The sequence below is a fragment of the Eubalaena glacialis genome, chromosome 11 (assembly GCF_028564815.1).
Source record: "Eubalaena glacialis isolate mEubGla1 chromosome 11, mEubGla1.1.hap2.+ XY, whole genome shotgun sequence".
NCBI classification, from domain to species: domain Eukaryota; kingdom Metazoa; phylum Chordata; class Mammalia; order Artiodactyla; family Balaenidae; genus Eubalaena; species Eubalaena glacialis.
In genome coordinates, this window is record NC_083726.1 from 115162872 (window position 1) to 115178375 (window position 15504).

The 15504-nt window shown below is 37.2% G+C and overlaps 1 protein-coding gene across 10 annotated transcripts in view; it reads left to right on the forward strand.

The window, feature by feature from the left end:
• Positions 1-15504, forward strand: part of ERC1 (ELKS/RAB6-interacting/CAST family member 1) — a 421649-nt gene that overhangs the window by 180108 nt on the left and 226037 nt on the right. For all 10 annotated transcript variants that reach the window (XM_061206048.1, XM_061206051.1, XM_061206053.1 and 7 more), the window contains one exon: positions 12586-12717. In XM_061206048.1, the coding sequence (XP_061062031.1) occupies positions 12586-12717 (132 nt within the window). The remainder of the gene's footprint in view (positions 1-12585; positions 12718-15504) is intronic.

Genomic DNA, 15504 nt, shown 5'->3' on the forward strand with positions numbered 1-15504 from the left:
GACATGAAGATGAGGTCTTAAAAAGCAAAGCAGAGGAAACAGGGTTTAAAGTGGAGGGCATCCCTAAGGTAAGAAAAACCTTACCTTAGGTTGTTCGAGGACCAGAGTGTGGTGAGTGAGGTAGAACACAGGCACCCGTGTGTGTTAGTCATGCCGGACCTTGTAGGCCATGTATGAAGTTTAAATTTTATAAGTAGCGAAACACCTTAAGTAAAGATGGACAGGATTTGATTTGCATTTTGAGAGTACTGTTTTTTTTGCAGTATTTGGACAACGGATTAGAATGGGATAAAAGTGGTTATGAAGAAAGTGTATGTCAGTAAATATGTCTTGCACACCTGCTTTGTGTAAATAGTGATGATGAACAACGTCCCTCCTCCAAAGGCGCTCAGGTCATAGTAGGAGGCCCTGTAGTAATAATGAGGATGAGAGGTGATGACAGAGCTTTTTGGAGGCTCAGAAGAGAAAAAAAAAGAGAGAAAAAGTGGATTTGAGATTTGTTACATTTAGGTAGAACAGGCAAGAATTTCTCGTGGGTTGGAATGTGGGCACTAAAGGAGAGGAAGGAAGGGGGATGGCTCCTAGGTTTCCTGGCATGTGGAACTGGGTGTGTGGCGATGCTCAGTGATGAGATGGGCGAACCCTGAGGGTGAGGTCAACAGGTTTCCAGGGAAAGAGAACAAGTCCATTTTCAACATGTGACTGTATCTGAGAGATATCCTAATGGAGATGTCAAGCCAGCAGTTGGAAGTGCAGATTTGAAGTTTAGAGAAGTCTGGTGTAGTTAAATTAATTTTGGAGACTTGAGCTTAAAAATCGTATTTTAATCCATATGAATCAGATACCGTCTAGAGATAAAATATTGACAGAAGAAAATGGAGTTAGAGCTGAACCCTTAGGATCCTCACGGTTTAGAGCTGGGACAGAGTAGGAGAGGGTGGTGCTCGAAAGGAAACTAAAATGAAGAGGCCAGTTGAAGCAGGAGAGAAAAAGGAGAGTATAGCATCACTGAAGGCAGGAGAGGATTGTTAATGCTGCTGAGAGGCTGAGAAAGAGGACAGCATCCGTGTGTGGTCTGATCCAGTGTATCCAGGATGGTCAAGAGAGAAAGTACCCAGCGATCCCCCCTGGTCTGGGGAAAGGGGTGCCTTACATTCTGCCCTGTTGACCTTGGGCATAGTAGATGGTCCCACATCAATCCAGATACTTGCCTTGGCCAGTATTTCTGTCACACGCTCACCAAAATTCACTGCCCCTCGCAAGATCTTTGGAATATCTTAGGTATATGTGTGACTATTCTAAGACGTGGTTATACAATGGGTATTTAAAGAGTTTCTGCCATGGTCCTTGCATACTAACATTTAAACTATTTTACAATTTCAGTTGATATTCACAAATAAAGGACATGAATGATAAAAGCAATGAGGCACAGATTGGTGACAGGCCTTTCCTACTATCATGTTTTTCCTACTATAATGTTTTTCGATTATAGCGCCTCTTCTGTTGACAGTCTGCATTGAATTTTGCCAGGCTTTCTGTTTCCACTACTCAAGAACTTAGCTCTGTATTAGTTACATTTAGAGCTGAGTTGTTTCATTTACATTTTCTGTAAGCCATGTTTCACTGCAATTGGCTACATCAGATTTCAGAATAATCTGTGGTTATCCTCAGTAAACATTTATTGAGTGCCCGTTGTGGAATTGTCATTCTGCTGAGTGCTGTGAGGATATAGAGATAAATAAGACTTTTTTTCCCCCTGTGAACATTAGATATGCTTATTAAAACATTTTTTTGTGCTGGATATGTGAAAAGATGTGCTGTAGTGGAATTCATAAGTAATTGCTGTGTGGAGAGCTGGAGTTAGGTAAATCCCAGCAACAAGAGCCTCCCAAACAAGCATTATATGGAAGCATAATCTTAGCTGATTTGACTGATGGTCATTTTGGGATTAGAAAAGCTTTGTACTGAAAGCCTATCCATCTTTTAAGGTTCAGATCAAATGTTCCCTCCCGTGTAAAGCCTGCCTAAATCCTTGCAGTGGGAATTAATCACACTCTGTGTTGCAGTTCCATTACAGCTTGTTTCTGCTTTGATTTCAAGGCTTATTTTCTTACCTTGTATTATATGCTGTTAGTTTGTGTGTTGTTTCCCCGTATATTTGAGTTTGGGAACCCTGTCTTGGTACTTTGCCCATTGTTGGTTCTCTATAAAATTGTTTATTGATTTCAGTTGCATCAATAGATGTCAAGACCTCTCATTCACAAGCATCTTAGCCTGCCCTTGGGAGCTTCCTGTCAACCAGATCCTTTAAGTATTTCTAGCCTCATTTTTAGGTGAGATACTCACTAGCATAGCTACTCTATTCTATACAACCTGATAGTGTTGGTGTTCCTTAAATATAGTTTATTGGTTTTCTAATTTATGCTCTTCTACTTATGCAGTCTTCTTCCTGTGGATATCCAGTTTTACTGCCTGAAGATTCTGGCTTAAAATTAACTTTTGTTGATGAACTCTACCCTGTTCTTGTTATTGTCTTATCTGTTGTTCCTCAGCCTGTACGTTTAATTATATTTTATTGTTTTATATTTTTCAATACATTGTTTTAGAATTGTTCCTATGTGATTTAATCATTTTTCTCCACCCCGCCCCCCGACTAATTTATATCTGCCTTAGGTTAAGTGCTATTTTTAAAATTTCTTTTTAGCCTTTCTTAATCTTTTACAGAGGCAGCTGTTCATTAATTACAGCTACAATTATTGTTATAAGTAATAAAAATTAAAAATTTAGTTACAAATATAAAAAATTTTGTATAATGATATTATATTTAGCACCCTAATATTCTTTAAAATTTCACAGGTTACCCTCTAAGGGCCTCACATATTTTAACAAAGGAAATGCCATCTTCCCTTGGTTCAGGATGTTTACCTTTTATATTTTTATTCTTTCAGCAGTGACACTTTGTCTTTTGACAGAACTGCAGGTTCTAATATGGCAAAGCAGACTGAACTGGGGATGGTGGCTCATATCAGTAGTGGTTTGGTGCTTTGTTTTTATTTATGACAAAGATAAGTATCTGAATTTAACCTTGAGAGAAAGGACTGTCAGGGAGATTAATGGGACTGCTGAAAGAACACTGTGAGCCAGCTCTCCTGAGACCAATGACTATTAAGAATAAAGTTCAAAGAAAGTGAAAACAGTAGAAATAGAGATAGGGGAAAGCAGCTTTACATGTATTTAGGCATATTCTCCTCTTAGATGCAGAATCAGTGAAACATTTGTGTTTTTCTTTACAGTTGTATTTTATTTGCTCTACCTACAAAAATTTTTTTTCTTCCATTTTGGTAAGAGATTTTTTTTTTCTTTCTTTCTGAAATGAAGACCACTTATCCTTGCTTTTTCCATTGACCATGGGGATAATGGTTTAAAAAATTGACTTTTAAAAAATTGATTATCTGACATCCTTCCAGAAATAGTATGTGATGTGTCACATGCAAGATACCTCTGATGTATTAATGTTCTTCTTGTTTTTGTAAAAATAAAATTTGATTTCTTCTTAACAGACCTTCTTGACCTATTTAAAGATTTAATTCTATATCCTTTCTTCCCTTTGGATTAGTTTTTTTCTTAGGGCTTTTTCTATCTAGCATATGAGCATAAGTGGGTTTTTATGGGGTTCTCAACAAATATTAAATGGAGTTAGGGATTATATAGGAAAAGTGTACATACAAATCAGCATCTGTTTTTACAACCCTGTGGATAGTTGCTGAAATTAACTTGAAAATTGTGTTTTCCTGCAGGTAAAGCACCTACTCATATTGTTGGCACATGTGCAAATTTTTAAAGCTTTTGGCTCAAACTGTGCCACATCTTACCATTTAGGAAAAAAGCAAAACAAGTCTTAAAATGACTTTAAGAAATTCTGCCATGTTTGAAATGTCCTCAATAGACATGTTTTCCTCTGGACAAAATTCAGTTCCATTTGATAGCCAATAAAATTTACTGAAAGAATGTTTATTGATAGTACGATTGTGTAGCCTACTAAGCTATTACCTGCAGTTAAGTTTAGCCCTCTTCTATGGGAACTTTTAATCACATCATTTGAGCTTATTTCAGGAATGCTCCCCATAAAACAGTAAGTGGTTAAAGTTACATTTGTCATGAAATTTCTCACAAGTACTAGGGTCTCACTTCAGTGAAACATATGGTTTAATCCTTTCCTTTGTGTTATTGTGGAAACTCCTCCTTTGCATTTGGAAAGTAGAATCTCCAAAGAGATACCTTTTATTTTTAAGAGAGAGCAGAAACAGGTGTATATATAGCACCTTTGCCAAGACCTCAAAGGCAAGAAACAGCCTCTTATGGACCACATCAGTTGTTTATTATATTAAGTAAAAGACTATCTTTGGGGTTTTGCGGGAAGACTTTGAAAATTTGTGCTTGTTCTTTTTAATAAGCATTACTGATCAGAGGAGACGTGTCCTACGATTAGGTAAACCCTATGTCCTTGCCTGAGCTTCTGTTACCAGCTACCAGAATTTTCAAGATGAGAACCTGGCCAATATATGTGGGATATTTGTACTCGATGCTCCATAAAAGTTATTTATATAAAGCATCATTTTATATGTATATGTTTCCATTTCCTTAATGAAATGCATCTGCTTTTGTTTTGACTTTGATTTTTAACAATTTGAACTGTGGGAGATGTTTGAGGGACTTTAAAGAGAACAGGGGGAGAAAATATCTTTACATTTGAACCCAAAACATTTCCTTAAACCAAAAAGTGGTTGGTGTGTAACCAAATTCTGTCTCTGTGTTAGGCTAGCTTTCTTTTCTTAAAATTGACTTCATCAATGCATCTGGCTTCAACTTTTCCCCCCTACTAAGCATCTGAGCAGTTGGTAATTGAATTCTGACCTGTTGAATGATTTTAATGAAATCTTCCGCATGTGTATTTATGTTTGGGGGATGGGGAGGAGGTGTAGCGGTGGGGTTGAGGGTGATGAAGAAGGAAGCATGGTATCTTCACAGTAAGGATAATGGATAGCAGTTAACATTAATATCTTTCAGAGCATGTTAAACTCTGGTAAGTGGTGTTTACCCCAGAGGAAGTGGCTCTTAATGTTAAGTTGAGGGAATGACCTCCACTGGCAGGGCCAGGGCAGGGGGATGCGTGGACGTGGGGGGCTGTTCCCTCAGTTATTCATGAAATCTGCAGTGACCTTCCTTCTGCTGCTGAGAAAAGCTTAATGAGATCTGTCCATATCAAGCGATTTCTTTTTATGTTACTGTATAGTGAGCCTTTATTTTTTTCTTTTAATTTTGAGGGAGCTATTTGAAGAGAACAAAAAATTAATTTTTAATTGCTGTTGTTCCTTTTTGCCTTTTGCCTTAGCTTTCCTTATTGAACGTTTGATCTGAAGGCAAGGCAGTGGGGAGTAGAGTCTTACAGCTGGTTTATAGCTGATGTTGACAGAGCTGATGTCAAGAAGTAAAGTTCAGAGGAGTGTTTTAGGGGAGTGGGATTATGGGATTTGCTAAAGGGTCAGGTCCAGTCTTCTTCTTCAGTTGCCTGAGTGAAGTTACAGCTGTCACAGCTTTTGCCCTAATCTTGTTTGAGTATAGGAGGCTTCTTGTTTAAAGATATGAGGAATTCTTTGGTAGCTTCCCCTTTCCTCTCGTTCTCCCTCTACCATTCCCCTGAAACTAGTCACAAAAACCACCTGCGTTGAACCCTTTCCTCTGTGAATGAAGTGGTCTCATTGGACCCCAGCTAATAAGTAGAGTTGGCGTAAAGAGTAGACTTAATTATCATCAAAATTCATGAGGGATCAGGAGTTTATAGAGGGCTTTACTCAGTGGGAGCCAGCAAGACTCTGAATATTTCATTCTCATATTTTCTTAAAAAACTGGCTTGATTCCCCAAAAATGTGGAGGCTAAACGTATTAATAAACCTCTATTGTATAGCTCTCTAAACATTGACCCAGTAATTTTTTTCAGTTAAACTTTGATTGACTGGCATATTGTTGTGTATTCTTAGGACTGAACTGTCATTGAATTAGGTTGGGTTACTCTAATGTTTACCATAATCACAAGAAAACATCTCTCATTAGAACTCAGTCCGGTTGCAGACTTTCTTCTAAATAATTCCTGACAGAATGCATATTTTGCTGATCTCATATCCAATGATATGCTGATCCATAACCCAATTTTGTGATGACTTCTGAATGTCTGCCTTTTACATTTTAGGTATGTTTGGATTTCGTTTTAATTTAGTATCATTTGGGTTCCACTTTAATATAATCTCATAACAAAAGCTGTGTCTTTGTAGTAAAAGCTCTGTTATCCTAACAGTTATTTTTCTCTCAGAAGCAGTTTTGTTAATCACTGTTTTCATTCTTCATTGCTTCGTTGATAATCCAGTTTTCTTGTACTGGAGCTATATCCTCGGGTACTATGAAAACCATCTTCCAAGATGGCCCCAGAGCATCCTTACCTCTTGGTATTTGTGGCCTTGTGTAGTCTTGTGGCAGGGTTAGTCTTTGTGCACAGTAGAAAGTGTCAGATGTGATGACATGTCACTTCTGAAGTTGGATCACAAGAGACATGGACGCCCTGCCTTGCTCTCCAGGGTCACCTGCTCTGAGGAATGCCAGGTGCCATGTGGAGAGGAGCAGAGGCCCCTTGCCAGTGGTCATCACCAACTTGCCAACCATGTAACAGGAAGCAGAGGACTGAATCCTGGCCGACATCTCAGCTGTCCCCCAGTGAGAGAACCTGGAACCAGACTGTTAGGTTAAGCTGCTCTTGAGTTTCTGACCCACAGAAACTGTGTGAGACAAAAAATGTTCACTGTTCTTTTAAGCTGCTAAGTATTGAGGTAACTTGTTATATTGATATAATAAATAGCTAACATAGGCACTTTATATCCTAGGTACTAAAGTGATCTGCCACATGCCTGAATTTTTCTTTTTCCTTTCAATTCACAGTTTGGTTTTCTCTGTTGATAGAACAGTAAGTGCTATTTGAATTTCTTTTACTCATGTTATCACTGCAGTAATTTTCAATCACTTGTTAGAGCTTTTGACAGTGTTTTCCGTAAGGATTCTCACCTAGTACCTCATATTTATGTGCTAACAGGCTATGAACTAAGAGAAGAGTTATGAATTTATGTAAAACATGGTGTGTTGTATAGCCTTTTATAGATGCATTTCATATGTAAAAACTTGAGCGGTGTCCAGTAGAAATACAATGTGAGCACACGTATAATTTTGCATTTTCTAATAGCATCATTAAAAAAAACTAAAAGGAAACAGATGACTTTAATTTTAATAATGTACTTAATCCAGTATATCCAAAATATTACCATTTCAACATATAATCAATGTGAAGATTATTAATGAAATATTTTACATTCCTTTTTTGGGGAGGTAGTAAGTCTTTAGAATTTATAGCACATCTTAGTTTGGACACATTGTAAGTGCTCATTAGCTACATGTGGCTAGTGGCTGTGTTGCATTGGACAAGACAAATGAGAAGTTATGACTTTATTCCAGGCTAGCTGCAAATCAATAATGCGTATAAACAACAGGAATGAAGTTCTCAAACTTAACTTTAATCTCTGTCTACATTTAGTTCCACTAAGTCATCTTTCTGCTTTCTGGATGCCTCAGAGCCTTCAAGCCTGTGGAGCATCCCAGGGATAGAAGGGATTAGGGATCTCGGAGGTTCTGTGTAGATTTCTCCAGGATTACAGACTTGAGTGGCGTGGCTGCCTCATGGTATATGTTGAAGATGGGTGAATGTGGACTTTTTGAAAGAGAAAGTCTAGTTAAGACTGTAAAGCACATTCAAGGCCTTAGGCTGTACTTGGTACAATCACTCTCAGAGCCACCAAGGAGTACTTGCCGGGGGCTCAGCACAGCCCCTACTTCCTCGAGCCTGGGCCTGAGAGCAGGAGTGTACCGAGTCTGTTGTGTTTCACAGTTTCTGAAGTCCACCACTTTACCAAGTGACATTTTATTGCGTCCCACACATTCAGAGAAGCTGGTGGTCACTGTCACTTCTGCTCAAAGTCAGGGCAGTGAACAGATGAGAGATTTTTCTCTTCAAACCAAAACACACTGTTAAGTATCGTATAGACGAGCAGTTTTATCACCAGAATTCTGTGTCAAACTCTATTACCGAAATCTACTCACTACTATTTTTGTAGGTATGTGTATGTATATATGTGTGTGTGTGTATATGAAACCGTTTGCACAGAAAAGGGGACGGGGGACAGTTTTGAAAGCTCTTGGCTTGGTGCCTCAGACCTCGGCTGTTGAGATGTTTAAGCTTTAGATATCTTCAGAATCTTTGGGTTAATAGCAGAACTTATGGCAACATTATCATTCCTTTGAAAAATGTTATTATTTGGAGTATCCCACAGTTACCTAAAGACTGGAAAGGAATTTATCATCATCATTTTGACCCACTCATGCAAATTATTGGCATGAAGAAATTCACAGGACTTTTAAAAAATTTTATTTTATTCAAGTCTAGTTGATTTACAATGTGTCAATTTCTGCTGTACAACAGTGACTCAGTTATACATGTACATTCTTTTTCATATTCTTTTCCATTATGGTTTATCAGAGGACATTGAATATAGTTCCCTGTGCTATACAGTAGGAGCTTATTGTTTATCCATTCTGTGTATAATAGTTTGCATCTGCTCATCCCAGACTCCCCATCCCTCCGTCTCCCGTCCCCCCACCCCCTTGGCAACCACAAGTCTGTTCTCTGTGTCTTCACAGGACTTTTGAAGAGAAAACTGAAGAGTACAGTGGCTTAAAATTCATACATGTTTTTTTTTTAAACTTTTATTCCTTTTTGCCGTTAGCACTGACTTGTGACACATTTGTCCGGTCAGCTCTTCTCTTTCCATGATAAATAGTTAATATGTTTAGAGTATCAGTATCTGAAATAGTCACCGCATTTATAACTATTTCCAAAAGTTCTCTATATTCTTATTAATTTACTTGGCAGTGTGCGCTATTCTTTTAACATTTTTAATTTCATTTTGATTTTTTTCAGAACAATATATATTTATATCGTATACAAAGCAAGGCAGTACTGCACGGCTCATCTGCCTCGTTCTTGTCTAACCTTGATTCCTGCCCCTCGGAGACGACCACTTTCACCTCTTTGGGTTGTTTCTTCTGCTGTTTACTTCCACTTTTTTATCATTATTTGATTATTTTTCTCATTTGGACATTAGTTATATACTGACTTCTTATCCTGAGTGATGAGGAATTGGCTTTTTTACACAAGTCACCCCACACTCTTCCCTCTCTGTCTTTCCAATATAGTTATATCAAGTTTTGCATTATTGTGACCAAGGCACGTAGCGTATTACGACTTCATTTCCTTTATTGGACTTGTAGTTTTTCCTGGTGGTGGTAATTGGTTTGTTTGTTTTATTAGTTATTTATATACATATCACCAGTTTATTCCCAGATTCCTTTCTCCAACCATGACATTCCTCCCAATATTGTTACTGTTGTAAAATACATCATCCCTTATTAATTAACCTCAGGTAATCTCTACATGCACTTTTTTCTTGGAAACATCTTTCCTGGAGTTTCTGTCCTCTACTCCAAACTGTACTTATTCTCCAGGCTTGTTGTCACCTCCACAGTTCCCTTCACCATGCATTTGAGACAGAGCACAGACCTGGTAGCTCTCTGAGAGTCTGTGATGTGGGGTAAAGTTTTTCAGACTTTGCATTCCACCCTCACATTAGATTGATAGTTTGGATGTAGAATTCTATATCAGAAGTCATCTTTCCCTCGGAGTTTTAAAGGCATCACCTCAATTGCCTTCTAGTTTTCTGTGTTGCCATTAAAAATTCCACTGCCTTCCATTTTTTTATTCTTTGTGGGTGATCATTTTTGGCCTTTCTAAACTTTTTAAGATCTTTTCTTTTCTCTAGTATTCTAAACGTTACAAAAAAGTACCCATATTGTAATCTAAGTGCAGAAAAATGTATTTAATCTTGAAGAAACAGTGAGGACAAGAAAGAATAATTATAAATATGACCTAGCAGTGTGGTTAGGGCTCCAATATTTGTAGAACTAAAAGGTTCTATTTATTTCTGGCATTGGCTCAATATTTTATTAAATGAAACAGATTCAAGGTTTTGTTCAGTACAAAGGAAACTTCCTTGGTTTGCCTTAGCAGATATCTGTTAAGATTCCAAAAACAAAACTGGAGCCAAATTTTATTCACTATATGGTTTCAGTAGTTGGACTTTGTTAAAGATGGTGGGGGGTATTTGATTTGCTATCTTCATTTTTCTCGTTACTGCCCTGGTTTAATATGATTTCCTTAGAGCAGATGGTCCCATACTTAGTTTTATACTGAGATGTAACATGACTTACAGTATCTCATAAAAATTATTCAACAGTCTTCTCCTTTTCTTTTTATTTGTGGTTTCACTTGGCTTCTGTTTTTCGTTTTTGTCATGGAGAAAGATTTTGAACCCGGCTTTGCCATTAGGTCCAGAAAACTTTTAAATAAATGACCTTGCACACATAGCTCGTCTGGTTTTAACACTGGTTTCAGGGAAACTTTCAGTATGAAAACCTGCACTGATCATCTGCCTTATGACAAATTACTAATTATTCTCGCTCTAAAAAAAAGTTTTACTGATAAAGCCTCAAAGCCGTTTTTTGGCCCGTGCAGAAGAGCAAGTAAACCTGTTTGCTTGAAATTGGGTTCCTGGGAGGTTATTTGGAATAACTTTTTCAGCCTCATTTTAGGTTAGGATACCAGAAGCCTCTCAGGAGATCTCCAGAAGACAGTTTAAGGGTGAAGGATGCAGTAGCCTGGACATAAACATAATACTGAGCTATTCACAGCTAATTGATAACGGGAAACATTTGTGTTTCTATTTGCTTACAGGAATCTGTAATTCAGAATCCCGTATTACTACAGATGTAGTTATTCATTAGAGGATTTGACAGGACTGCGCCGATCATTGCATCCATTCCTTTCCACTTAATCCTTCTGTTACATTTCATTTTCTTTGAATCAAGAGAAACTATGTTGGACTTTGTTTTCACGGGAGTCATTCCTTGTCTCTCTCTGCTTGGCCTCGTTGTAGAAACCCTTATTGTACTCCGCTGTTAATGGCAAGCAAACTGGAAGCATTTAGATTTCAACAAAGAGCATTTTTTGATGTAGCTAAACTGCCCTGCATAAAACAGAACCTTACTTAGGGACTAACTCAGAGTATTTTATAACATTATCTCTGAGAAGAATGAAAACTTACAAAAAAAAAAAATGAACATACATCATCAAAATGTGAATATTCTTTTTCCTAAATCTCTTTTTTTTAATTGAGCAAAATGGGAGAGAGCAAAAGATATAACAACTTTTTATTAGGAAGGATGTTAAATAATAGATGCCATTCCATCAAAGTTGGGAGAAAAATCTGACTTACCTTTGAGAGATTTCAGTTCTAGATTTCTGAAGACAGAGTTGTCAAAAAAGGACTTTCTTGTACTTTGTACTTATGAAAACTGAACTACAATAAGATCAAATAAGAGTTGCATAGATAAAAGACAAAATCCTTTGGTATCTTTTGCTGGTATGAGTGTTCAGAAAGTTGGAGAATGAATGGACAAATCTTGTTCTTTGTTTCATCTATTAATAAAAGGCAGCACTTTATTCTTAGTCTTCTGGTTCTATAAGAATTTAAAGAAGAAATGCTTAGAATAATCTGATGAATCCAGTTCTTCATACTACTTGAAAACTGTTTCATTTATTCTTCTTATTTTAAGATCGTCTATCTTACATGATTTTAAAGTCCTGTAGGATTTTGTTTGTCTTTCTGGTAGAAATCCATATTTACCTCCCCAAAAGTTACTTCTTAGACTTGTGTAGAATATTAGGCCTAGTGGGTTTTGGTTGTCTAACCAAATTACTCATCCTTAGCCAGACCAGTTACTTATCACCAGTTATTTTTAGTTTTCTTATATGAGATTGAGAGAAAACTTTACTCTCTTGAATTCATTAGGAAAAATCTCCTTTTGCATTTCTTTTTTAAAAAATGAATTTGCCAACAGTTGTCTATATGTAGCATATAATCTGACTGATCATGCTGTTTACTTAACTTTTTCATCTAGGCTTAACTTTGTAGGGAGAGAATGTTTAGCTATTGAGTCTTGTGACTTAGGCTTCATCAAAGCTGGCTTTAAGCCCAGTTTAGAGAGTAGTTCAAAAACAGCTTTGCATTTTTAAATAATCAAGCCCCTGCTGCCTATCTGCCTAACACAAACAATTTTCTTCTGTGTGTTATGGAGAAAGTCCATCACAGGTTTCTCTTGCTTAACTAACTTGACCCTTTGCTCTTAATAATATACTTCTTCAACCTCTTTACATCTTTCTTCCCCTGTTTTATTCTTTCCTTTGTGTCCATATCTTTTTGGCCTAGATGTACTTCTGAAGGGAAGAACATTTTATAAGCACATAGCCCTTTCTTGATAAGTGGGCTCTCCTTGAGTTAATTAGTCTCCTTCACCTGGTCTTCCGTCGTTTTCCAGGACAGTCTCCGTAAGAAGGATGACAGGATTGAAGAGCTGGAAGAAGCACTAAGAGAAAGTGTACAGATAACTGCAGAGCGAGAGATGGTGCTGGCACAGGAGGAGTCAGCCAGGACCAGTGCTGAAAAACAGGTCTGCGATTTTTTACAGTTACGGCAGTGCTGCTGGTTAAAGGAGGGTGAAGCCCAGCCAGTATGGCTTAGGTGAACAGTACATAATGTATGTTTGCAGGGTTTCAAAGCACTTCACCGAGTGTAAGTATTTAGAGTTAAATACGAATTAAAACATAGCCGTATTAAGAATTGATTCATGTTAATGCAGTCGTCTGTGCGTTACATATTTGGGGCTGACTTGTATATATTGATGTTGTATATGCTGACACATCTGATGAGATGAAATTTAACTTGCCTGTCTGTCACCAGACTGAGCACAACCCTGCTTTTAAGTTGAATGGGAAAACACAAACACTTCTGAGTCAAAGATGTTGATTTAAATAGCAAAAGGTTTATTTATTTTATAGCCCGTCTTGTTCACAAGAGCCGTTAAAGTTATAACAAGTTGAGGTTGGTAAGAGGTATGAAGGACATACATGTCATGACACCTGGGAGTCCCAGATCAGCATCTCAACCCGGAGGTGACTTGTTAAAGAATTCTGCTGTTTCTGTTTGTTTTCTATGTTTTTATATGTCTTTTTAGATTCTCTACCCTTGCTTTAAACTTTTTATTAGGAAGAATAACTAAAGGTGGGAGGTCTGAATGGAAGAAATAGTTTCAACAAGTGAAGGCTGTAATCTCAGTTCCCATTACGAGAGTGCCGTTTTTCCAGCGTTGTTTCCATCTCTTTGTTGGAGAAATATAAGTGCCAAACAGGTAAAAAGTGTTCAGTGAGAGGGTGACATGAATCTTTTGGGGAGCCCTTTGGTCATACCACCAGAGCTCTTGTGAGCTAGGGTAGCTCCATAGCAAGGAAGAAGGGTACCTTTCATAGCAGACGTGTCATGGTGTGTACCACCAGGGAGTCCCCTCATAACTTAGATACAAGGATCTGGTTTCTTTAGTGTCAAGTGTAGAAAGAGAAACTGACATTTATTAGCAAAGCTGAAGGAAAATTGATCTTTCCAGAATGAGTTTCTTTCAGTGCCCTATTCTTAGATAAATGCCTCGGTCCAGTTTCTATTTGAATATTTATTAATGTACAGTTAAACAGAGCTTGGGTAGTGGAGAGCCTCAGAGAAGGGGTAGTGTCAGCCATTGTTCCAGGGTGAGGAGGGATTTTTTTGTATCTTGATTTTACCTTTCTTACATTCTTCCCTCTGTTTTCAAAATGTTCCCCATTTTGTCTTTCTGTAAAGATTTTTTTTCTGCTTTGGGATCATTGTTTAGTGACAAGTCTTACATACCAGACATCATGTAGACATTTTGGCAATTAATAATAAATCATGTCATGGTATATAGACTGCTGTTACATGTTCTTTTTTAAGCTATAGTGTGAACTGGTTATAATTTGCTTTCTGGGGCTGATTGATTGATATTAATGGCTATTTTTATTTTTATTTTATTTATTTATTTATTTCTTGTACTTTCTTTTTTTTTTTCCCCCACACACACTGTATTTTATTTTTACAAGAGATAGACTGACACCAAGCATTGTTAAATGGATGACCACAACAAAAGCAACAATGATTGCAACTACCAAACACGAAACACACTGATACTATGTCATAATATTGACATTCAGTCCAGTAATCCTCCACTGTAACAGATCCTTTACTTTGCAGAGAAAATTGATTTGTATATTTTTTGCCTCTGAGTCCTTGTGGGATTTTTTTTTTTTTATTCAAACAGAAAGTCACAAAACTTATAATCATCCTCATCAGTTCACTCGGTCCCATGTAATTAATTTTTTTTTCATCTTGATCTTTTGTTAGCACTTTTATGAATTCATCAGTTTTCCATTAGAGTTCTGAAAGTGCTTATTCATTCAGTTCAGCAGTATAGTCAGTTACCAGAAACCTGTGCTTGTCAGAGTCTTTGCCATGAATTCCTTGAAGATGAAACCCTTTTATAGGAACATTTTTGCAAAAGCATCAGAGTACACCCAGAACTGTCTATAAATGACAAAAGACTTAAAAATGACCACAGTGAAAGATTTGATGAAAGTTCATAGTAATGCAATTGACAAGGAAATTTAGTTATTTCTGAGATATAAATTTTAAAGTAATAACTAGAATTATGACTTATAACATTATACCAGAACATATAAGATTTTTAGGAATTTCATGTAATGTCTGAAACATTTATATTAACGTATTTCCATACAAATAACCCAAAGAAAGTTTAGTATTAGTTGTTTTGTTTGTTTGTTTGTTTATACTGCAGGTTCTTATTAGTCATCAATTTTATACACATCAGTGTATACGTGTCAATCCCAATCACCCAATTCAGCACACCACCATCCCCACCCCACTGCGGTTTTCCCCCGTTGATGTCCACACGTCTGTTCTCTACATCTGTGTCTCAACTTCTGCCCTGCAAACTGGTTCATCTGTACCATTTTTCTAGGTTCCACATACATGCATTAATATACGATATTTGTTTTCCTCTTTCTGACTTACTTCACTCTGTATGACAGTCTCTAGATCCGTCCACGTCTCAACAAGTGACTCAATTTCGTTCCTTTTTATGGCTGAGTAATATTCCATTGTATGTATGTGCCACATCTTCTTTATCCATTCGTCTGTCAATGGGCATTTAGGTTGCTTCCATGACCTGGCTATTGTAAATAGTGCTGCAATGAACATTCGGATGCATGTGTCTTTTTAAACTATGGTTTTCTCTGGGTATATGCCCAGTGGTGGGATTGCTGGATCATATGGTAATTCTATTTTTAGTTTTTTAAGGAGCCTCCATACTGTTCTC